The 23,461-nt window shown below is 50.2% G+C and overlaps 1 protein-coding gene and 1 long non-coding RNA gene across 3 annotated transcripts in view; one reads left to right on the forward strand and one right to left on the reverse strand.

Moving 5' to 3' along the window:
* Positions 1 to 652, reverse strand: part of LOC122168927 — a 4,544-nt gene extending 3,892 nt beyond the window's left edge. The window contains exon 1 of one of the 2 annotated variants that reach the window (XR_006171424.1): positions 14 to 652. This is a non-coding gene — a long non-coding RNA (uncharacterized LOC122168927). The remainder of the gene's footprint in view (positions 1 to 13) is intronic. The other variant, XR_006171426.1, reaches the window with a different exon arrangement.
* Positions 1 to 22,465, forward strand: part of WDTC1 (WD and tetratricopeptide repeats 1) — a 22,877-nt gene extending 412 nt beyond the window's left edge. The window contains exons 2-16 of the mRNA XM_042834610.1: positions 4,502 to 4,648; positions 6,813 to 6,896; positions 7,746 to 7,792; positions 8,957 to 9,068; positions 9,447 to 9,634; positions 10,000 to 10,182; positions 10,486 to 10,580; positions 11,647 to 11,762; positions 12,180 to 12,255; positions 13,759 to 13,855; positions 15,009 to 15,182; positions 17,840 to 18,075; positions 18,404 to 18,572; positions 18,991 to 19,183; positions 19,332 to 22,465. Coding sequence (XP_042690544.1) covers positions 4,541 to 4,648; positions 6,813 to 6,896; positions 7,746 to 7,792; positions 8,957 to 9,068; positions 9,447 to 9,634; positions 10,000 to 10,182; positions 10,486 to 10,580; positions 11,647 to 11,762; positions 12,180 to 12,255; positions 13,759 to 13,855; positions 15,009 to 15,182; positions 17,840 to 18,075; positions 18,404 to 18,572; positions 18,991 to 19,183; positions 19,332 to 19,529 — 2,076 coding nt within the window. The 5' untranslated portion in view covers positions 4,502 to 4,540 and the 3' untranslated portion in view covers positions 19,530 to 22,465. The remainder of the gene's footprint in view (positions 1 to 4,501; positions 4,649 to 6,812; positions 6,897 to 7,745; positions 7,793 to 8,956; positions 9,069 to 9,446; positions 9,635 to 9,999; positions 10,183 to 10,485; positions 10,581 to 11,646; positions 11,763 to 12,179; positions 12,256 to 13,758; positions 13,856 to 15,008; positions 15,183 to 17,839; positions 18,076 to 18,403; positions 18,573 to 18,990; positions 19,184 to 19,331) is intronic.
* The last annotated feature ends 996 nt before the right edge of the window (positions 22,466 to 23,461 follow it).

Below are 23,461 nucleotides of genomic sequence, written 5' to 3' on the forward strand. Positions count from 1 at the left end.
CCCCCCCCCTCACCCCTAGGAGCATTACGGCGTTGCCCCTCCGCTTCTGCCTTCACCTCTCCCTCCCCGAGGCGGAAAGTTTCTGCTCGCCCGCTGCTCTGCTCCCCGAAGGGCTGCCCTGCCCTTCCTGCTGCGCTGCCCCATCTCTGTAGCGCCGGCAGGAGGGAGGGCGCAGGGCTGCCGTCGATCTGCCCACCCTGCGGTGCAGCTCAAAGTTTGCCTGATGCCGCTCTCCGCTCCTGGTCCACCGGGTCTCATCTCTTACCTGCGCTCCTCTGCAAGCTGCCCGTCTCCTGTTGGCTTTGCGTGCAGTGCCTGGGGAGCAACCGCTGCTCCCGGCAGCACCTTCAGCTGGAGCAAAACCTTCCTTTTACTTGTTGTCTGCTGCCGCCTCCTCTCCTTCCCCTAGGTTTGTTAATAAATCTGTATGCGTATGTTCTGATTTGACCCACGGCCTCTCGGGAGGTCAAGGTATAAAGGAAGTAAGTTGTGAGTCTAAAGAAGCCCGCTGGGTCGTGGGATTGGGCTCCAAGTGGTGTTTGGATGAGTGAAGTAATTTAGAGATGCTAAAGGGGAGGGTCATAGGAATATTCCTTTGGGATGAATCACCTCGTCGTGCACAAAGTGCTGCTTTTTTCGATGACCTTGAGCGTGAAGACCGAAAAACTTGGGCTCATCCAAGCAGTCAGGAAGCAGATTGCTCCTTAAGCTTGGTGGAGATGCTGTGTCGCTGCTGATTTCGGAAGGGCAGCGGGTCGTGTGGTTTGGATTTGGAAGCGTAAGTTGTCTGTGTCGCTGCGTTGCTGCAGGTGTGAGCGAGGTAGGGCTGTGTGGGGGGCGCTGTGAAACGAAAATGCATTCAAGCAAAGGAACAGACTCCCAAATTCTGGCTGCATTGGGACTGTTCAGTAGTAGAAGAGCTGGATTGTTTGCATTGTGAATGCTGGCACTTTGTTCCTAGACTCTGAGCAAGTGTCTCAGGAAGATGAGAAGAGCTGGGGAAAGTGAGAGAATCTGGTAAAATCTGGTAACCCTCCCCTCCCAGCACCTCTTTGGAAGAGCACTTTTCCAGGAGCTTAAAGGGCTCTGAAGTTGCTGTCAGTGTAAATACAGCCCAGCAGATCTCAGGACCACAGCCTGCAGAAATCTGGGGCTTGTTAATTTTTGACTGCAGATTTTAAAGGCCAAGTGTTGCGAAAGTTTTGGGGTGGTTTTTTTTTTGTTTTGTTTTTCTTTTTGTCCCCTGGAGCTTTGCGTGGCCGGAGCAGGAGAGGCAGACGAGTGGACTGCAGCTCAACACAGGTGGGACGAACCTCCTTATGTTTGGGAAAAGGCTGTTGGGTGGACGAGGTGGCAGCTGTACGTGGGGTGTCCCAGTTGGGTTTGGCACAGTGAGGGTGAGGGAAGGCTGCCTCTGGTTTGAGGACCAAAAGAGAGACACGGAGGCGCCCTTGAAAGGTGGTGGTGAAACGTGCTGCAGCAGTCGTGTGATGCAGGAGCAGTAAAGGTTGTGGTGATCTGTGAGGAGCAGGAAGGTGAAGCTGCTTGTGTGATCATCACTGGTAGCGACAGCACAGGTTTATCCTCAGTTGTTCCTTGTCGTTGGACCTTGATCCCTTCTGTTCATGAGTCGTGATGGTTGTTTTTAATGATCAAATGCTAGAAAGCTTGCGTTGGGGCATCCCACTGTGTTAGATGCACTTGGCCAGTGCCTGGCTTTGGTAAGAGCATGTTTAAAGTCAGTTTTGCATTGGATATGTTACTTAAAACTCTGTCTTATGCCACTTTGTCAACCAGAGGGCTGATTTCATCCCCGACTCTGTTGACCTTTACCTTTGAAGAACTAAAGTTGAGATGTGTTGATCTCGTGTTGCGACCGGCCGAGCGCTGCTGGGATGCTCCACAGCACAGCTGTAATCCTGGTTGGGAGGGAGGTCAAACTGCTGCTGTGCTCTGACAGAGGAGGTGTGCTTCAGGATTCTGGAGCGAGCACAGTGTTGTGTGGAGCTGCTGGAGGGAAGGGAATCTGTCTCAAGGGGCAGAGGGTTTGGGGGTGTGCTGATGCTTCCTGTGACCGTACAAAGAATAGACAGGCACTGTGCTGATGGTTTTGCTGTAGCCTCTTCAGCAGCAAATGGGCTCCTTGGTGTGGGCTCTGTGTGTGTCTTGCTTTGCTGCGTGCATCCTTCGGGTCACCTGCTGAGCTTTCATGGTGGATATGTTGAATAGAAAGGAGGTGCTTAGAAGCTGGCATGACTAGAGCTAAGAGATCTGCTAAAAGTGCTCCCAGGGCTGTGGAAAGTGTTTGTCACTGGGGAGGTGACTGCCTGCTTTGCTCCTTGGTCTGCTGGGTGTCCAAAGATCCATAGAAAACTGAGCTGTGCTTTAAGAGGAGGGGCTGCCCAGACTGCCTGCTCTGATTTCGTAGCTCTGAGATGGGTGGAAAGCTTCCAGCAAGGTTGGGACACTGGGATCTACTGGAATATTGTCCCTCCCATCTCTTTATGCTGCGCTTCGTGCTGCTGGTGGATCGTTCTCCTGTCTGGAAAGAGTTCTCTCGCTGTCATCAGGCCCTGCTCACAGATTCCTTTAGGAGAGCGCTGTGGAAGCGCAGCGTGTGTCTGCTGTGTGAGGAGGAGGAGGAGGAGGGGAGCTGAGGTGTGAGACGTGGGGCGTTGTGTGGCAGGTAGCCCTGCCCTGCACTGCAGAGGGGTGGCAGGTCGTGCCCTGTTGTGTGTGTGCGGAGGAAGCCCTGCACAGGATTGGGGTGAGGCTGGTTGGTGGGGATCCAGGCTGGGAGGAGGGCGGGTGGAGGCCTGCTGGGGAGATGGCGGGGGGAACAGGGGTGGAGGATTGCAGATAGTGCTCATCCCTGCAGCCTGCCTGGGTGCAGAGCTGCTTTTCGTGTTGGCTGTCCTCTTCTGCTCGCAGAACTTAGCAGGAGAGGCTCTGGAAACCAGGTTATGTTCTGCTGGCAGTGCCCAGCAGCACGGCTTGTTCAGCATGGCTGGGATGGTTGTGGCAAACTGGCCATGAGAATCTGCTGGACTGTCCTGGTTTCCCATTTAACCTCTGTGCTGCAAGCAGCAGGACCCACCTGCCCTGCAGACCGTGCTCCTGGTTCTGCCTTGGCTTGGGCTGCATGAGAGAGGGAGACCTGCTTGTTTGCTGCTGCTCTTGTCCCCTTGTAGACTTGATCTCCACGAACAGGCAGAACAAAACCAATTCTAAGCCTGTGTGGCAAGCTAGAGAGCAGGTATCAAAATCTGACAGCTCAGTCATCCCACCCACTACAAGCATCAGTGTGAAATATTGATGAGGAAATGCACTCACAGTGGTTCCTCTTGCTATTAAGCCCGTGAGTGGAGCAACCATTACTTAACACAGGAGTGAATGATGCTGAGGATGCTCAGAACGTGAGGCCTCTTCCTGTGTGTGTGTGCCAGCCTTGCTGCTGCTGCTTCTGGAGTATGAGAAGCGTGGATTAAACACACGTGCGATGGCAGGTTGGACAGACACGTGGCTGCTGGTGGTCGGGGGCAGTTCCAGGCTGTGTGCTGGGTTCCTGGGAGCCCTGGTTCAATGCCCTTCACTCAGCAGGTGCTGGCATTCAGCAGAAGCTCAGCTCGTTGCAGCAGCATGCAATGGGGCTTCATGCAGCCACGAGAGCTGCTCACCAGCCTGCAAACAGCTCTGCTTCTTCCAACGTCGTGTTTGAGAGCTGCCAGTGAGAAGATCTGGCCCATGCTGTGCTCGTGTGCCATTCCTCTGCTGTCTGTAGGTTCAGTGATGCTCCTGCAGGGTCACAGGGCTGTTTGTCACCATGAAATGGTCTCATTTCAGTGAATCAGCATTTCCTTGTTCAAGAGCATTTTTGGCTTGTTCTGCTTGCCAGTGCTCGCTGAAAGAGGGTTCGGAACCCTTGGCTTATGTAGGGCAAAACGGGGTGGGAGCCTCGAATTTCTCCCAGCAACACCATTTAAAAAGATCCCCCTTTTTCTATAGCTGGTGCGATGGGGTGTTCTGGTGGTTGTGTCACCTGATGATGAGCTGTTAGGGCTTCTGAGGAGCGCTTGTGTTTGATTATTTTAACAGAATAGTTACTGTGATCGAATAGGGCAAATGAGAGAGGGGAGGTTGCCAGAAATGTCAGTGCTTTGTGTGTCTGTGGTGTAATGAGAGGAGTGAAATCGGACAGAAGCGGGAGAGGCTGTGGAGCAGCACTGGTGTGGACACGCAGGGTCTTTGCAGGCAGAGCAGTGTGGCTTTTCTAGGCTGGAGTTGTGCTTGCAGTCCAGAGAGGGGGCTCCTGAATTGGCTGTTCCTCAGCCCTGTGTTGCTTCTCCCCATCCTTGGGTTTCTCCTACAGCCTGCGTTCAGTTCTTGGCCACTGCTGGCTTGAGGGAAGGCAAGGAAGCGCCTGATGCTGTCTGTTGTTGTACATGAGCGGCTTGCTACGTTTGTCTGCCTGTCTTTATTCCCTCCCTCTTTTGTCCTGCAGGTAATTGATGCCCGTGGTGTGGATCTCTGCTCTGTTGGCATGCTCGGCTGCACAGCGGCTCTTCCAGTAGCTTCTCCTCATCCACCCCACTGCAAGAGGATGGCGAAAGCAAACATAACTCGAGACATCATCCACAGGCAGATCAAGGTGTGTGAGCTGCCTTCCTGGCGCTGGGTGCAGAGCGCTCAGCACTCAGCACTGCTGCTGGGCTGTGAGGCGCCCGTGTTGCCTTCACCTCTGAAGGGATCTCTGCTACTTGCATATTGCTAAGCTGCATAAGGAGCTTAGCAGAACAAACGTACAGGGCCTGTCCTCCTGCTTAATGAGGCGCTGGGGCACAGAATGGCATCACAGGGATACGGTTTTCCTCCCTAGAAGGAACGCACTGAGCTGGCTCAACATCAGCAGATCAGTTCCTTTAGAGCAGCACTGAAGACAGAGACCTGGCTACTTGTGTTTGGGCAACACAAAGGACCCTTAGCTAGCTTCCCTCATGGGTTTTTTGCCTGCTTCTTTGTGTTCTTTTCGTGTGATCTTGCCATCAAAGGTATTTTCTGACTGTAGTGAGGCTAATGATCTCTCCATCTCTGTCTCCTTTGCTTGCTGCCTTTCTTTTCCTTTAAAGAAGTGGTGTTTTTGCTTCCTCTGTGTAGGAAAAAACTTCAGCTGTGGTCAGATCAGTCATCTGATGGCTGCATTAGTGAAATATGTCCTAACGTGAAAGGACCAGCTACAGCAGACACAATAGGCAATTATTGCTTAGACTGGGAGGCCTTAAAGCGTTTGCAGCTTTTCTGGTAATCAGCATTCATGAAAATGGACTGCTGGTGACTGGAACGAGGCACCAGGAGCTTGCATCCCCCACTTCACTGTGCAGTTTGGTCCCAAACTTTGCATGACAAGCCTATAATTTAATCCACATGCAAAGATATATTGTGCTGCCTAACGAGGAGGGGATGGTTCTGTGTTAGCCTGGGACTTCTTCACACCGACGGCTCTGAAGGACTTTGATGTGTGACCTTGGGAAGGTTGCTAAGTCTGACAGTTCCTTGTAGAAGAAGCAATATCTGACTGCACAGAGCTCACAAAGCTCCTGAGGTTGCAGCAGCAAGGCAATTATAACTGCAGCACCTCGCTCTGGACCTGGGAGTGTTTTGCGAATGCTACCCTTAAAAATACGTCTCAGGGTTTGAAGTTTGTCATGGAAATTACTACAAAAGCCCGTGTGAGTTTGTTTCCAGTATCCTTATGCCTGTCTCCATGTTGGGGCAGTGATGGAGTTCATGATGAACAGTGATCTCAGAGCTGCCACGTATCACACTCGTTCTTCATGTCCACTCTGCAGCTGCTGACGTGTTCCCAGCACCATGAGTACAAACTGACGTCAGTGTTGTCACCTGTAGATGGAGATGACAAAGGTTCAGGTCGTCTTCACTGACTGCAGCGTGTCACTGGGGGGGACTGGGGCTGCGTTGGGTGCTGGCGGAGAGGCTCTCCTCACGTGGTAGGTGTTCCATCCGAAATATGACTTGCCTTCCCTTTTCTCTGCAGTCAGCCTTCTTTCCCTGAAGCCATCTGCTAACGCGTCTGGGAGATCGCAGGGGAAACAACTGCCCTGCTTTTCTTCACCTTCATTTGCACTGACGCAGTTCTGTGGCAGCTGTTCTCTTCCCGGTAGAGCAGGCCTTGCTGTGGTGCTGCAGCTGGAGCTCCTGCCCCATTTCTGATGAAATCACCACCTCAGTGCTGTCCTGTGACATTGCCCAGTACATTTCCCATTGGTGGTGGGAGGCTTGTGAGGATGACGTGGAACTGCTGAGGTCACAAGGCCTTGACTCAGGTTGCAAAGCGATGTTTTGTGCTTCAGGACAGATCCTGTGTGCTGCCAGACTTCTCAGCAATAATAATCCAGTGCTGTGGACTCAGGAGTCCGTTGGTTGTGGAATAGTTGCCAAGCGTTTGAGATGGGCAGCCTCTTTATCTTCCATTTCTGGCAGAAAGTGTTCAGCTTTGTCTTGGTGTGGGCACCTTCAATCCTCATCTTGGCTGCCTGGTAATTAAGTAGCCATCATTTCAAACCACTCCAGGTGCAAGGATCACAAACGACCTGCCTGCTGATGTGAGTGATGTCTTCCTACCACAGGACGTGCCCCAGTGCTACGGGCACCCCAACACCTGGCAGGGTCCCAAATTGATTTGTACTGTTCTTGAATCTTTTCTCGTAAATTAAATAATAACAATAATAATAATAATAATAAAGATGCATGTTTTGCTTGCTGTAATCAATGTAACCCTTCTGTGCTGCGTGCAGGAGCGGGGTGCACTGGGCTTTGAGAGGCACTACCACGTCACCGACCCGTTCATCCGGCGCCTGGGCCTGGAAGCAGAACTGCAGGTAAGTGGGCAGCATTCAGGGAGCAAACAGAGCTGCTTGTTCAATTTACTAGAGAAAGCACAGCTGGAATTCTGTCTTGTATGAGAGAGGGATGCTGACTGCTTAGTGCCCTAAACTGTGTTAAAACCAGGAATAGCTCTGTGAGATCCTGTGTGAGCTTTCTGCATTACCTAACGCATCTGCAAGAGCCTTTAGCTGGTGTGCATCAGCAGAACCCCAGCGGTGGTGTGTGGAGTGGGCAACTGTCAGCTGCTCGAGATACTCAGCTGTAATGCTGAAGCATAGTGTTGTCTTAAGAATAGGTTTGCAACCTGACACAAATTTTAGGGTTGTCTTCATCTGGGGGAGGAAAGAATTCCTCAGTCTCCCTTTTCAACCACAGCTTTGATCTCAAATGCTGCTCAGTGCTCTCTGAGTTTTTCCTGTTGCAGTTGTGAGCTAATTTGGCTGAAGATGTATGATACAGTCACCCAGCAGCAAGGTGCTTCTAAGAGAGTTATCAGAAATGCATTTTCCTTGCAATCCCAGAGAACCTGTACGTGTAATTTGTCAGCCTAGCCAAGGGCTGTGGAAGCCAAGTCACCTTTCTGTGCATACAGCAGGATATCATCAGTGGCCTCTGAAGCTGATCTGCCATTGTATCCAATGCTAGGTTGTTGTTTCTTTTGTTTCATTTTGCCTTTTCTGCTCCAGCTGCTTGTAGCAAGTCTGTCTTTTCCAGAGGTGCTGATCTGCCATGTGGGTGTCCTTTAGCAGGGCTGGAATAGAAAGCTGGGTGTATTGGAAGAAGTTGCGTGTTGTCTTAGAGCAGCTCTGAAGTTTAATTCCGTCTTCCCTTCTCTTGCTCAGGGTCACTCTGGATGTGTCAACTGTCTAGAATGGAACGAAAAAGGAGAGTAAGTATGCAGCTTGTTGTGGGTTCTCCCAAGAGTTGGATGTAGGTCATGTAATCATAAGCATCTGCTTCCCATTGCTGGTAAAGGGGGTGAAGGCTCAGACTCCAAGTCTTGATGTGTAGTAGAGCTCTCACATCAAAGAAGCTGAATTTGGTCACTGTATCTGTACGTTATTGGAAGCATCCCGTGAGGCAGGGAGGTGGTCGGACTACAAGGGGGAGATTGGAGGCTGCTTCTCTTCTCTTCAGTGGTTTTATGGATTGGAATGGATCTTTAGGATTTGCCCAGCTGGTGAGAAGTGACATTTCCCTTCCCCATGCTGTTAAAGGCTGCTGCTGGGAGCAGATACACCAGGAGAGGAGGCCGAGCATTTGCCCCTCTCTGCACTTCTAGAGAACACCAAGCATTTCAGTCAACTGAGTCAAATAAAGAGTATCTGCATGAGAAAGGACTGGATGGAAGGAAGAGCCTATATTTCCTGACGTGCCTCTTATAAAACCCAAGCCTGCTGTCTGATAGTCTTCAAAATTACTTACCAGTGGCAATTTCATGTACTTGTGAGAGCTCTGGCTCCAAGGAAATACGTATAAAACAGCTGAGGGTGCAGATGTCAGATTCTTTTGCTTCACCAGAGGTAGATGTATAAGGCAAAGATAGAGGTGCTTTGTAATACTGCTGCCACACCCTGTGCTGAAAAAGCAGTCTGTGAGTCACTGAGTGAGCCCTGCCTTGGGACTGCTTGGGCACATCCAAAGTCCTGCATGAATAGCTTGCCTTCAGTTTGGGCGTGCTGCATGCAGGAGCACTTAATGCAGCCAGGCTGATAATGGAAATGGAGGTCCTGTGTTTTGTTGCTGACCAAATGCTTCTGGTGTTTCTGCTGTGACATCTGAACCTGTGGTGAGCTGGGTCTGGATGCTAAATGAAGATAAAAACCAGCCTTGCTTTATTTTCAGTGGAATTGCTATTTGGCTGGTTTAGTTTCCTGAGCTGGCTGGTATGTGGGAAGCATAAAGAAAACATAGCTGTGAAAAGAGAGAGGAAGAGGGGTTTCTCTGACCTGAATTAGCTTAATGACTGCCTGTGCTTGAACCAGTCTTAGGAATTGATCACAGCTCAGGACAGGAGAATACGAGATGCACACTTCTTTTCTCTTTCTTTTAGCTTGTTGGCCTCTGGCTCAGATGACCAGCATACCATTGTATGGGATCCTCTGCACCACAAGAAACTACTTTCTATGCACACAGGACATACTGCAAACATCTTTTCTGTCAAGGTGTGTCATTGTGATAAGGAGGACTGGGTTGGTAAGAGAATGGGCAACCAGGGGAGCCAGAGGGTAGCGCCTTAGAAGCTGCTGGAAGCACTTTAATGCAAGCAATCCATTCCCCTGTCCCCAGTCATTTAATAATTCTAACATGAGGAAAATGGCATTACATCTGTTACCTGTGCTGCTCAGTTTATGCTCTCAGTTCATGCAGCTCCTGAACTTGGCTCCTTCTCTCCGTACAGTCAGAGGGAATGGTTGTAGCTAATCAGGAACTAAAGATATGTGATGAAGAAACCTTTTTGCGTGCTGCTGTCAGCGGGGACTCTTGAAAGTGTGTAGCAGTGTGTGTGAATGTAGTGTGAATGTCACAGCTGTCTTCCCCAGTTCTTGCCGCATTCGGGGGATCGGATCCTCATCACGGGAGCTGCAGATTCCAAGGTGCACGTCCATGACCTGACTGTCAAGGAGACCATCCACATGTTTGGAGATCACACCAACAGAGTTAAGCGGATTGCCACGGCTCCCATGTGGCCCAACACCTTCTGGAGCGCAGCAGAAGATGGGCTAATCAGGTACTGAAGTCATTCTGCCCTGAAATGAAACGGATAGCCATCCGTTGCAGTATGTACTAGGCATAAATTGAAAGACAGACAGTCTTGATACTGTGAGCTCCAGCTCATCTCTTCCCTGCAACTGAAAGGAATCGTCTTGAAATGTGGGTGCATTTGATAAAGATGCTACCCAGCTGATCTGTTTTCCTCCTCTGAAAGTGAGCCCAAGGAAGGAATGGCTGTATCAAATGGAAGGGAGGAAGGCAGATAACAACACCACTGTGGTGATTTGAGTGGCCTTCAGCTTGGTGGAAAGCTACACTCCTCTTCCTGCTGTTGCCATTCTCTGGTGACATGGGTGCCCTGACTCTCTCCTCCCTTTGCAGGCAGTATGATCTGCGAGAGAACAGCAAGCGTTCAGAAGTCCTGATCGACCTGACAGAGTACTGTGGGCAGCTGGTGGAAGCCAAATGCCTCACGGTCAACCCCCAGGATAACAACTACTTAGCAGTAGGGGCAAGTGGCCCCTTTGTGCGGCTCTATGACATACGGATGATCCACAACCACAGGTAACAGCAGCTGGCCTTTGCGGTCCTTCTTGGCAGATGTGAGTGGTACAGAAATCTGTGCAAGGCTTTGGTGGGGAGGAGGAGGAGCAGTGGTCTGTCGCTGGCTGGTCTCACTGTGCTGTTCTACTCAGAAAAGTCACCCGGAGTCTTTTTCATCCAAGCGAGTTCATGGGGTGGTGTGAGGCAGGTCTGGGATTGCACAGGTGTGAGGGCTTCTGCTTATGTATGAACAGGCAGTGTCAGCAGAGCTCGGGCTTCCAGCTTGAGTGCTGTGATGGTAAGAATGGTCTTCTTTCTGGCCAGAAAAAGCATGAAGCAGTGTCCTTCAGCTGGGGTGCACACGTTCTGTGACCGGCAGAAGCCCCTCCCGGACGGCGCAGCGCAGTACTACGTGGCAGGTACTGGGATGTGTGTACTGGGAGAGACTGATGGGCTTTAGATTAAGGCCTGACTTCTGCCCATCACATGAGAAACCACTGCTTGGAAGAGTGCTTCTCTAATAGAGGGATGTTCTACAGAATTGTGGCTTATTTTGCTTCTGTGCTGTGAATTCTTGCTTGTGCTACCGGCCTGCCTTCCCTGACTTGGCAGCAATGTGTGTTGGTGAGCTGGCCTTTCTCTTTGTCTAGCATAAATGTCTTCAATGTCTTTTTGTCAGTTTTATTGCAAAGTCAAGGCCTGGATAACCTGAGGAGTCTAGACATCCTTCTGGAGCCGGTTCCAGCAAGGGTGCTGTTCAAAATCTTCCTGGCACAGAAGTGGCTTGTCTTCATCCAGCAGCTGAGGAGTCAGGAATGCATTGTCTGGGCAGTGTAGAAGGCATTCTTCTCCAGTGCTCATTGCTTATGATTGTTTCCCAAAATGTCTGTAGGTGGTTGTTGTTTTTTTATTAATATCTTGGACCAACACATCCAGCAGACCAGTGTTGACAGCCTCGCTTCTGATGAGTCCCACTGGAGGATTTCGTAGGTCCCCTGAATTGGTCATGCAACACATCTGCTGTCTGAAGCAAAAGAACCCTTGTGTGAGCTGAATATTTAGGAGCCTTGGCCTGATTGTGCTGAGAGCTTTATTAAGGAAACCTGATTAGACAGTCAGAAATGGAGGTGTTTGTTTGCAGCTGGTCACAAATCACAGAAGCTGAATCCTTAGTGAATCCATAAAGCCAGGATGTGCTGCGTTCTGCGGCCTTCAGTTAGCAAGCTGGCTGTAATCTGGTCTTCCTTCACATGGAAATAGCCCTGCAGAAATAACACGTGCAGCACATGAAAAGGCAGCTCCATACATCTGAGCGGCTGGGTGAGTGGTGGGAGGATTCAGCAGGCAGTGGCAGGAAATGGGAGATGGCTCGGTGCGTGTGCTTTGTGCTTTTGCTCTCCTAACAACCTCCTGTAAAAGCACGGGGCTGGTGTAGGACACACAGTTCTGAGTTACTCCAATCCTGTGGACCTCTTCCCTCTGCAGGACACCTTCCAGTGAAGCTTCCAGACTACAACAACAGGCTGAGGGTTCTTGTGGCTACGTATGTCACCTTCAGTCCTGATGGCACCGAGCTCTTAGTCAACATGGGAGGGGAGCAGGTAAGAAGTGGGCAAGAGTTTGGCAGGAAGCTTCACATACAGTTGTGTCTGTTGGGTCGCCACTGACCCAGGCTCTAGTGGGCTGCTTCTTACCTGCCATTATTTATGATCACTGTGTTAATTAAATGGTTAAAATATCTTCCTGGTGTTTGAACTTTTTGAATCGATTGGTTTGAACCTTATGAGGAAGACAAGGCTCCTGTTTCTCAGAGGTGTCCTTTATAAATCCAGTGCTGGAATGCAACAAGACACTGGTACTGCCATTATTTTATGTGCACCTGTCTGCAAACAGGATAGACAACGGGAAATATTACTGACACCGATGTGGAGCCATCCAGCTTTGTTTCATTTCTGTCCTTTGAGTGTATCCTGTGTATCACTGACTTTTTGTTGTCAACTTCTTTCTTCTTTTCTTAGGTCTATTTGTTTGATCTCACATACAAACAGCGGCCATACACTTTCCTCCTCCCAAAGAAATGCCATACTTCAGGGGGTAAGTGTGATGCTGGCATCAATTAAGTGGAAGGCAGAGTGAAACCATGTTCTACACGACTCTCTTCAGGGTGCAGCCCCCATCCGGGCAGGCAGGAAGGAAAGGAAGTAGGGCATAGCTGTTGCTGGGCTATTTCTGCATTGCAGCTTGTACTCTGAGTTCTAAAACTCTTACACATGGTGACAAAATTCTGTGGAAACGTGTGTCTTGAGGGGAGAAATGAGCTGTTGAGAATTGTTTGCATGTGTGAACTAAAGAGAACGCTTAAAGCTGTACCTAAGGGATAAAGCAGACTTTGTAGAGTGATTAAGTCCTAATGCCTTGCCTTTAACTAAGGGGGAAAAACTTTTTATGTAGACAGACATTAAAAACAAAAAGTGGTGCAATGTTTTTATTTTATTTTATATAAAATGTAGAATGCAGCCGTTATCCCTTTAAGCACCCATTAGCAAGGAGACAGAGCAATCTCTTTCCTGGTCTAAGAATCTGGCCTGGCATTAATCTCCCTCCTGCTGGTAAGCTAGTTGATTCAAAAAGCCATTTACTTGACAAATAAGTAAATCCAAGAGCCTTTTTATTGCTGGCCCTGTTTCTTACAGGGCCTGTTGGTACACAGATCCTGCAGGCACCATGCAGTGAATGCCTACTGCTCTGTCCCTGGGGCACAGGACTTCTCTTATCAGGGAGTGTTCCCTGCCCAGCTCTGCTCTCAGAGTTCAGTCTGTGTACTCAGCTCGCCTTGGGCCTTAATCTAGCACTCACATCCTGGTAGCAAAGAGATGCCCTGCCTGCTGTTCTGCTGTCCTGAATGCCTGCAGGTGATCTGTACTCTGGTATCCAATGAGGTCATGCTTTACATGGCAGGAAGAAGTTTGAACAGGTTTGTAGTGGTACAGTTTGAGCAAACGCTCCACCCTTCTGGGTACAGAAAGTTCAGGTAAGGACTGTGGAAAGGCAGCACCTGTCCTTCATGTGCATGATGTCTGCACACTGAAAGCTCTGAGCTCTACAGCTGAGCAGTTGGACGCTGTCCTCAGTTTCCCAGCCTCTGGAGTGGCTGCAGGAGCACTCCCAGCTGCAGCACAGATTGCAGTGTATAAAACTTGAGTATTTGCTGTCGGAGTGGCAAGTGATCTGGATGGCACCCAGAGGATTGCTTCAGCTTGAGGGTGTTCCCTGAGCAGTAGGGTGAGGAAGGAGAGAGAAGTGTCTGGAACTCCCTCGCTGGACTTTCCCAGTAGTTCCATTCATCTTCTTTGCTCTACTTCTGTTGAGATTTTGTGGTACATATAAGGAGACAACTCAAATCCAAGCACCTGGAAGACAGGGGTGGACTATGGAAGTGTGGAATCATAGAAGTCTGTTTCGTTCTGCCCTGAATGATGCTGTGGCATTGGTTCAGCTGTGCTGTAAAGTAAAACCCAGAATTGCAGGGATTAGTCTGTATAATCTGCATTGATGCACAGCACGTTTGTGTCCTTTTTTTTTTTCCCTAACATTTAGAAGTGCAGAATGGAAAAACCTCTACCAATGGTGTGTCGAATGGCATCCATCTCCACAGCAATGGCTTCCGCCTGTCAGAAGGAAGAGCACATGTGAGGTGAGGCAATAGATCTACCTGAAGGAAAGCAGGAGGCTTTGGTCACATCCTCGTCCTTTTTGCAGGGTTGGTGCTGCTAAGAAGGTGTGAAGTGCAACACTGGCTGTGTTGACTTGATTGTCAGGTGGTCTCTGCCTTAGGGCTGTATTTGCTCCTGGGGTACAGGCAATGAACAGGAGTCAAATCAGATGGTGGCGTTCTAGGAGAAGCGTGGTCTGTTAGAATTCATCACCTGTTGTGAAGAATTACTGCAGACTAAACTAAAAAATGCCTTTTGGAGCCTTAAAGCAAGGTGTGCTTAGTTGTCCTGAGCAATTTTACTTCCCGACTGACAGGAACTGTGGTCAGATATATGGGAATCAGGCTGAAAGAGCTTGGCTTCCCTTGGCTGGTTTTTATTTTTTGGCACCAACTTGTTGCATTTGATGCTGAACATTTCCTTGCAATAATGGCAGTGGTGCTTTCACTCTTGCAGTGAGCTAAGAATAGAGGGAGCATTCCTCCTCCTCACCGTTCCTGCTGGTTTTTTGCCCCATAAGAGCAAAGTGCACTTGGGATGAAGCAGAAGCAGACATAGAGCACATCTTGCTGACTGCTTTTCCTCCAGCAGATGAGATGTGGTTAAAAGTCAAGACACAGTCGCATGATACCATATATGGATCGTCTAGGTTCCACCAGAGTCACTTGCAGTGCTTTCAGCTTGCTTCCTCTAGATGGCCCCTCCACTACAGCACCAGAGGTGCTCGTTCTGGTTTGCTGAGCATGGCCCTTGTGCAGCCCTGCGAGCTCGCATGCTTGGTTTCCTTTTGAATTTGCAATCTGTTATACACTGCTGAAGGAAGTTGGGATATGTGTGTATATATAAAGCAGTCAAAGCAAAGATGTGTCTGTGGAGTCTGGAGAATGAGACACTTGAAGTGCCCACCCTTAAATTTTGGGTGTATTTCTGTATATGAAGAAAAACTGCAAACTCTCAAGTGATGGCCAAAACGAAGCCTTTTTCCTGAGCTCAGGTTATTCAGGTGCAGGGTCTCTGAAACTTCCAGTTTGAGGTAATGCTTGCTGAGCTAGAACAAAACACTGCAGATATTTAACCTGGCCAGTGTGTTAACAAGTGAGACTTACCTGCACTGCTTTCCTCCTTTCCCTTCAGTCCCCAGGTGGAGTTGCCTCCATACCTGGAGAGAATCAAGCAGCAAGCCAACGAGGCCTTTGCTTGCCAGCTGTGGACTCAAGCCATCCAGCTGTACAGCAAAGCAGTTCAGAAAGCCCCCAACAATGCCATGCTGTATGGAAACAGGGCTGCTGCCTACATGAAGCGCAAGTGGTGAGTAAGCAGAGCGTGGAATGTCAGAGCTTAGTGTTGCAGACAGTGCTGCTGTTTGACTTCCAAGTGCCACGAATGCCATGCTGTCTGCTGGAAGCACCAGGCCTCCTTATGCCTTATGGTTGTTGGAGCCAGCCTGAAGTGCTTTGCTTCTGGCACAGAACAAGGAGATTGTACAGCAGTGTGTGCTGGAGAAATCGTGGCCAGACACTGTGCAGGTAAGCACACCTGGAAGCAGTTCATCATTTTGCCCCCTGGTATGGTGAGTAATGTTCTGTTCCTTTCCTGTTTGAAAGGAAACCAAAAATCCACTTCTGAGCAGCAGCACTGTGAATGTCTCCCAGGGCGTTGGAGTTTCTTTTGATAGCTCTGTTCTGTGTTAGAGTGTCTGTGAACTTGCTCTCAACAGATGAGGTAATGGTTACTTTATACTATAATGTGTCGTGATATCAGATCGTTGTAGGACTGCCTGGAGTTGCTCTGGTTGCTGCTTGACCCAGGAGTTGGAGGCACCAGTGGTGGTTCCCACGTTACCCCAGCTAACCCGTGTTCCTCTCAGCTGGAAGCAAACCTCCCTGAGGGATGAGGCAAGGTGGTGGTGGTGCCTCAGAGGCTGGGAGAGGTTCTGTCTCAACTGTTGTCAGACACGTTGTTAGCCTCTGCAGTGGGCAGTGTCCTTTCTGACCAATAGCCAGGGCTGCGTCTGCAAGGTACAGCTGAGTTATTTTAATGTCTGTCCCCTTGAGCAGAGTAGGACTGAGTAGTGTGGCTTAAAATAACTGGGGTCCTTCGTCTACATTTGCTTTGTGAGGAGGAAGTCCCTGGTTTGAATTTTCCCATCTTCTTGCCAAGATAAAGAGCAGCCAGCAGTGGTTGTGCCTGTTGGTTACTGGCCTGCCGGCTGGTTTGCAGTAGCAGAGATTTGGGATATGCCTCAAAAAGACCTCCATGTTCTTACAGAGAACAACAGTAGGTTGGAATTCAGGGATGGAAGGCAGAAGCTTGGTGCTGATCTCAGTGAATGATGTTTTTCTTACAGGCAGCTTTTTTTCCCAAAGTTTGTTGGCAGATCTGAACCTTTCTGCGTGTCAGCTACTGCTTGCTACAGTTTTCAGTAGCAGGATGATGTGAAAATGTATTCACAGAGGGTTTCTGTGGTGTGCAGTGATTAGAATGCAAATAGTGCTGAGCTGATACCTTCTCAGGTGCAGAGATGTGTTTTTCTGCTAGAAGCAGCTACTGGTAAATGGCAGAGGAAGGCTGGGATGTCACTGAGAAGAGTGAAGCAGTTGGAATGTGACCCACGCTGGACAACCCCAAATCTCTAGGGGTTCTCTTCATGTCCAGAGCAGGAATAGCCATAGGCCACCCTGCAGATCACTGCAGGTCTTGCTTTTGTCTCATTCTGAGTAGCAGAGAGATCCAGTAAAGGAAGCTCTGACTTCCTGACCTTTCCTTGCTCACCTTCCTTAAGATGCTCTGCATACTCTACAGCACTTCCAAGGCTGTCCTTCAAAAGCTTGTTCATAAGAGCCAGCTGCATCACTCTCTAGATTGCTTTCAGCAGTTTGTTGGGGTGTCTGTGGCTGTCGTTCAGTCTGAGGGGTTTTGGAGGGTGGTGGAGCAGTGAATGGCCCCAGCAGCTCTGCGAATGCGAGATGCCCATCTCAGGTAAACTCCATTCTGTCTCTATTAGAATAAAACCAGTGTGATGCTGTGCCTTTGGTCTCCTGGCTGCACACACAGTACTGCAAAGGTGGACACAGACCTCAAGAAGTTTTTTCTGCTCTGCTGCAGGTTTTATGGACGAGGTGCTCCACCTTTGGTACTGTACATGTGAACTGTCGTTGCTGGACAGTGCCCACCCAGATATCCCAGCCTTTATTAATCTGAATTGAGAACCAGCATGCAAGCCTTCTCATGTCTCTCCTGCTTCCGGAGCACCAGCAGAGGTGCCTGGTACTCCTGCCACCCTGGAATTTTGGGAAATAGGCATGGTCACCAGGAACAGCAAATGGGACATAAAAAATTTGTTCCAGTACCAATCTGCTGCCATGCTTATTTCCCACACTTCAAGATTTTTGGGTTTTTGTTGGTTTTTTTCCCCCATAAAAGTGGAGAAAAGGCTGCTGCTTTAGATACAAACCACCAGGACGTGGTGGTTCTGTGGTTCCTCCCCAAGGGCTGCGAGTGGCTGTGGGCAGGCAAAATAAACGTGTTGCCACGCTGAGCGTCCACAAAGGGGCACGCGTGAGCTGCTGTGCTCCGAGCAGCCCCGCTCACCATGCAGGAGAGACCTTGCCTCTGCTTGGCCAGAGGGCTCGAGCATCCTCCATCTTCAAAGGACTTCCCTAAGTGTGCTGTAGCAGTGAGCTCTGCTCTGCCGGATTTAAAATGGCAGGTCAAGGCTTGCCAGGCTTGCCTGTGTGGTAATTGCAGGGCTGCCTGCGTACGCGTGGAGCTGCCTTCAAGAAGCCGGCCTCGGTCAGACGGTGCCCCTGGGACACAGAAATGCCATTAACATGTGGGCTTGTGGTGTGTCTGCTTGCAGAGTGCTGGGAACAGCAAGCTTGGGAGCGAAGCGAGTGCTGGGAAGCGGCAGCGGGGGATGTGGCTGTTTTACCTGGCTATCTAATCCACCCTTCCCTTTTCTTCAGGGATGGGGACCATTATGACGCTTTGAGGGACTGCCTGAAGGCCATATCCTTGAATCCGTGCCACCTGAAGGCCCATTTCCGTCTTGCTCGCTGTCTCTTTGAACTCAAGTACGTGGCGGAAGCACTGGAGTGTCTGGATGACTTTAAAGGGAAGTTCCCAGAACAAGCACACAGCAGCGCCTGCGACGCTTTGGACAGAGACATCAACGCAGCCCTCTTCTCCAAAAGTGACAATGGTGAGTGCTGCTGTTCTTCAAGGTGACTGTAAGATCTAATGAACTGACAAGGGGTTTTCTTCACCTGCCCCTGTGAAGTAAAGCTCCAGGTTTTGAGAGATGCTTACTGTGCACAAAAACTGTTTTTTCCTTGCGTCTGGTCCTGGTTTGCTCTTAAGTGAGAGGACGGTGTGCGGCAGTCTTTTGTATCTAGGAGATAATATGGGAGGAAGCTTGTGCTCTAAGCCCTTCTCCCTGATAAAATTGTCGAGCTGTCCCAGGGTGCTTTCTTTTGTGCAGAATGTGTTCCTCCCCAGGTTGTGATGAGGGAAATCTGTTCTTCTTCCAGCTGAGGACAAGAAAGGAGGTGGCCCCATTCGGCTGAGAGCCACAGGCCGCAAGGATTCCATCTCAGAGGATGAGATGGTGCTGAGGGAGCGCAGCTACGACTACAAATTCCGATACTGTGGCCACTGTAACACTACCACAGACATCAAAGAGGCCAATTTCTTTGGCAGGTACGTTGGCAGAGTGTTATAGGGATGCAGGACAAGCATAGGAGCAGCAGCAGAACGTTCTCATCCGTCAGATAAAGCCTTGTGCCAGACCTGAGCCACTGTTCATAAAGTGGCACTGGCCCTGGTTTGCGGGGTTGGGAAAGATGACAAGCTCCCATCCTTGTGTGGCTGCACGAATAATGGGTGCAGGAGCAGATCCACAGAGGACTCAGTTGGGCTTTTGTTTCAGAAAAGCCATTCTAGGATTGAAAACACGAATCCTGGGGATGGAGGGAACCAACACAGAAAACTTTATCTGGATCCATAGGCACCAGGGTAGCAGCCTAGTGATTATAAAAGCCAGCTGGGATCCTCGTGTCTGCTGGGGACTGGCTTTGGCTCTGAGCCGTGATCTCCAGTTCTGCTCCTTTCGCCCTAGCAATGCACAGTACATTGTCAGTGGGTCGGATGACGGCTCCTTCTTCATCTGGGAGAAAGAAACCACCAACCTCGTCAGAGTGCTGCAGGGAGATGAGTCCATTGTGAATTGTCTCCAGCCTCATCCCAGTTACTGCTTCCTGGCCACCAGCGGCATTGACCCAGTGGTACGGCTGTGGAATCCCCGGCCAGAGGTAAGAGCTGCAGGGAAGGACAGAAGGTGACGTGAGAGGTAACGCAGACCCGCAGACCCAGGGATCTCCTGGTGGTTGCAGCAGCTGTAGCAGCCCCTCTTTGGTCCTATCCCTGCCTTGCTGAGTTCTCTCCCTTCCTGTCTTGCAGAGCGAAACCCTTAATGGCCGTGTGGTTGTAGACATGGAAGGTGCTTCCCAAGCTAACCAGAGACGAATGAATGCAGACCCTCTGGAGGTGATGTTGCTGAACATGGGGTACCGGATTACAGGACTGACCAGTGGTGGGGCTGGAGGCTCAGATGATGAAGACAGCTCAGAGGGGCAAGTCCAGTGCCGGCCCAGCTAAAACAGAACTGCCTCTCCTTCCTCTAATTGTTTGGCTGAAAGGGAACCTAGTTTCCTTGGTCCTGAACTTTCTCTGATGAATGACTGCACTGTATCGCACTATGCACAGAGTAGGACAAACTGGCAGGGGCAGGAGCAGCCGTCTCCTTAAACCATTACCACCACCTCCTCCTTCTCCCATCACACTGCTGAGCAGCATGGCAGTGCAGTCTGGGGTTTGCCTTTAGTGGAACTTAGTCCCAGCAGGGATCTTTGAGTTGTTCCGTAAGCAGTGTAAGCTGGTGACTTCCTCCAGAGCTGCTGTGTGACCTGACACAGAGCAGTGTTGCCTGCATTCATGCATTTGCAGAAGGGATGTTAAATTTCTGAATAAAATGCAAACCTAGAGCAGGGGTTATAGAATGAATTTACTGCAGTGATCTTGGTCTTGCAAGCCTGACTCTGCTCTTATGCTACCAGCCTGTCTAGAGGCCCCTGGTTTAGGGTTGTTGGCCACGAGACACCTGTTTTGTCCCTTAGTGTCTGTCTTCTGGCTTCCATCTCTAACGTGTTGCCATCATACGTGGCTGTGTTGTGTTAAGGACTGGATATTGCCTGTCTTGTCCCTGGGCGTCCGTCTTAGTTGATGAATCAGCGGGGCAGGGTGTGTTTGCCCAGCTCTGATACTTTCTTCTGTGGTCTGTGAACCTGTGGAGAAAGGTGGCAGTAATGGGAGCAGGTCAGATCGGAGGCCCAGGACTTGTGCAGCTAAAGCTGCTGAGGAAAGGGGCTGGTAACAGCACGATGGCAGGGCTGCTCTCTCTATTGCCTGAGGCGTGTGTAGCTGTGTTCACCTTCTGCTCTCTTTGTCACCAGTGTTGGAGCTGAGAACTTTACCACCTCGTACATGTTGCACCCAATGCTCTGAGCTTTTAGACAGCAGCGTTTCTATGCAGTTGGCTGCTCTGTCTTGGCCCAGGTGGGCCTGCTGTGCCTCGCTGCTGTGACAGCTGATGGATTAGTGGTCCTCTCAGGAAAACCTCCTTCCTCTTCCCATTCTCCACACACTGGCTCTGGCTGCGAGGCCAGGAGTACACCTAGAAATGCAGCACTGTACTTCCATTCCTTACCTTCTCATGTAACGTGCAGCTCTGTTTTCCCCTCTTGCAGTTGCCAAACACTAAATATCAAATAGATCTTACACAACCGTGCTACAACCGAATCAGAAGAGGTTGCTTTTTTTCTAGGACTATCAACTAAGACCAAAGAGCCCCTGGAGATCTTAACTGCTCTGCACTGTCTTGTGTCTCTTACTGCTGAAGGTCTGAACATGCTAGCCTTGGTCCCAGGGGTGAGATGTGTGTCTGAGAGTACGTGAGCATGTATGTGTGCTGCATTAGGGCTGTTCTTCCATGTGGTGCAATCCCTGGTCTTCCTGTTCCTGCTGTGGAAGGATGAGAGGCCTCCCTTTCCTCCTCTGGCTGCTTCTGGCTGCCAGGCGTTGATGAGAGAGACTGCACACTGCTGACTGATCAAGGTAACTGGCTTTTCCTCCCTTCCAGAACAGTCTTTATGAGATGAGCGAGCCTTGTGCAGGAGGGAAGGAGGTCACAGTCTCATAGCTGACAGCATCTCTCAAAGGATGCTTGTTGTTCCCTGCAGAGAGATACTCCCCCCTTTCCTCCCCCCCCCCACTCTGTCCTTGCAGTCGCAGTGAAGCTAACTGGGATCTGATCTCTACCCTCAGACAGAAATGTCCATCTGCTCTGTCACGTGTGGCTGAAGCAGAGCTTAGCAAGCCCTGGTCCTGTGGAAGTGTGCCCCTTACCACCAGGAAACAACTGGCTGCCCTCGTGCTCTGCTGAGCTGGGATGGCAGATTCCTGTTTCTTGGTTCAGGCGGGCTCACCTCCATCTTCTCTTGCTGAAGCAGAGCTCTCCTGGGACAGATGCTCGCTGCCACTTGGCTGCTGAGGGCACATCTGCTTGTTTTCATGCAGTACCAGTGCAGTAGATGCGACTTGTTTCTCAGTTTACCTGTTTGGCTCCGTGCGTGGTTCCCCAGCCCAGGTGTGCCCTGGCACTCAGTGCTTTTCAAAACCCAGAGGCAGCAGAAAATTCTTCTCACTTGAGTGTCTCTTTGATGTGGTCTGGCCTTTTCTTTCCTGCTTAAGGCTTTCCTGTTAGATGCATCCCCCTACCCTGATCAAACTTTTTTTTCAGCTTTCGGTAGGCAGTGTCTGCAGACTTGATTTGTAAACAGAGACTGAGAAGGAGAGCTTTGAAAAGAACAGACCTGTCCCTCCCCATTCACCTTTTGCTGTGGCAGCTATTTTTTGTTGTTTTTACCTTGGTGAGACAGTGCAGCTCTTTTTACCTGCCAGTTGCAGTGTGAGAGCTATAAGATTCCCTGCCTCTGCAGCGGATTGCTTTTTCTTAATGGCTGCTTTGATTAAAAAGATAAATAATAATGGGAGAGAAGGGGAGAGAAAAATCTTTCTGCCTCGAGCCCCTTTCCCCCTTGTTGCAGGCAGATCGCCTGCTTTGTCACTTCTTAATGAGGAATTTGTATTTATTGGTGAAGGAAAAAACATGCTGGGGAAGTAGGGAGAAGATGTTGCTTTATTGACCTCTGCTGTTTACTTCGACCCCCTCCTCGGGAAAGCTTCTTCCTGCTCTTTCTGGTTAACTCTTTCTAGCCTGGGATATACAGGGATGCCTCCTTTATTTTTGTATTCTAGCAATGGACTCTCTGTAAGGAGACTCTAGGGTTCTCTTAGTGTTGCAATGACCATTATTTGTAGCCTTTTCGAGTACTAAAGATGATCATCTCGTAAACTTTGCCCCTGCAGTTGTAGAGGTAACACACAAGCCTTACTGCCCTCGTTAGGAGCAGAAAACTTGTTTCTCTGGTCCCTGGAAGAGAAAGGGTTAAGCAATTAAACAGTTCTTTGTTCTAGTTCTTTCTTGGTGTCATTTTGTTGGGGGGGGGTTGGTTCTGGCTTTGTTCCACCTTTCTGCTCTGTGGAGGTGGACGGGGCTGGGCGGAGGGGGGCCTGGCTGTGCTGGATCCTGTTCTGTTCTGGTGGAGGATAAAACTCCCTGCAAACTCATTTGGGGAGGGGGCTGGCGGGCCTGAAATGCGGGTTGGTGCTGTGTGAGCGCTGCTCTGCAGCCAGGTGTGGGGACTTGAGACTGGGGGTGAGAGCCAGCGCTGTGCTGGGAGCAGAGCCTCTCCCCGGTGTGGTTTAGAACGAAAGCTGTGAATGTTGGGCTGAGGGTGAGAGGGGCTGCCTGGAACGTGCTGGGGAAGGAAAAGTGATGCACAGAAAGACTGATGGTGGTGTAATGGAGTTGTTTTCTCGGAATCCTGCCAGGGTAGAGGATAAAATTAATAAAATCACAGCATGGTTGGGTTGGGAAGGGACCTCGCGGATCATCCAGTTCCAACCCCTGCTGCAGGCAGGGCTGCTGGCTGCTGCATCAGGCACCAGGTTGGGCTGCCCTGCGTCCCATCCGTGGCCCTGAGCACCTCGGGATGGGGCGCCCGCAGCTGTGTGCAGCAGTGCTGGTCTCTGGAGCACTTCAGCAATAAGCTTCAAAGCATCTGGCACTCAGCACCTGCTGCACAGCCTCCCAAATACTTCCCTGCCCTCCGAGCATAGTGCTGGGCCTTGAGTTAGAGAGCCGGTCTGCTATTTTCAGAATCCATTTGAACTCTTCTCTCAGACATTCCTGTTAGACACCTTTCAGCTGAAGGCCTTTTCAGGCCTCTTCATTTCCAATCCTGTCTGATAAAAATTAGGACTTTAAAAGCTGGCTCTGCTCTAACAAAGCAGTGCGCATCCACAGCTGGAATTGGCAATCAGCTAATTAGGTCAGCTCTTGGCCTGAATGGTTGGACAAAGAGGAAGCATGGAAGGGGAAGCCGTGTGGTTGAATTGGGGGTGGAAAT

The sequence above is a fragment of the Centrocercus urophasianus genome, unplaced genomic scaffold, assembly GCF_019232065.1.
Source record: "Centrocercus urophasianus isolate 14NV4802_14NV808 unplaced genomic scaffold, USGS_Curo_1.0 seq_48, whole genome shotgun sequence".
In the NCBI taxonomy this organism is placed as follows: Eukaryota; Metazoa; Chordata; class Aves; order Galliformes; family Phasianidae; genus Centrocercus; species Centrocercus urophasianus.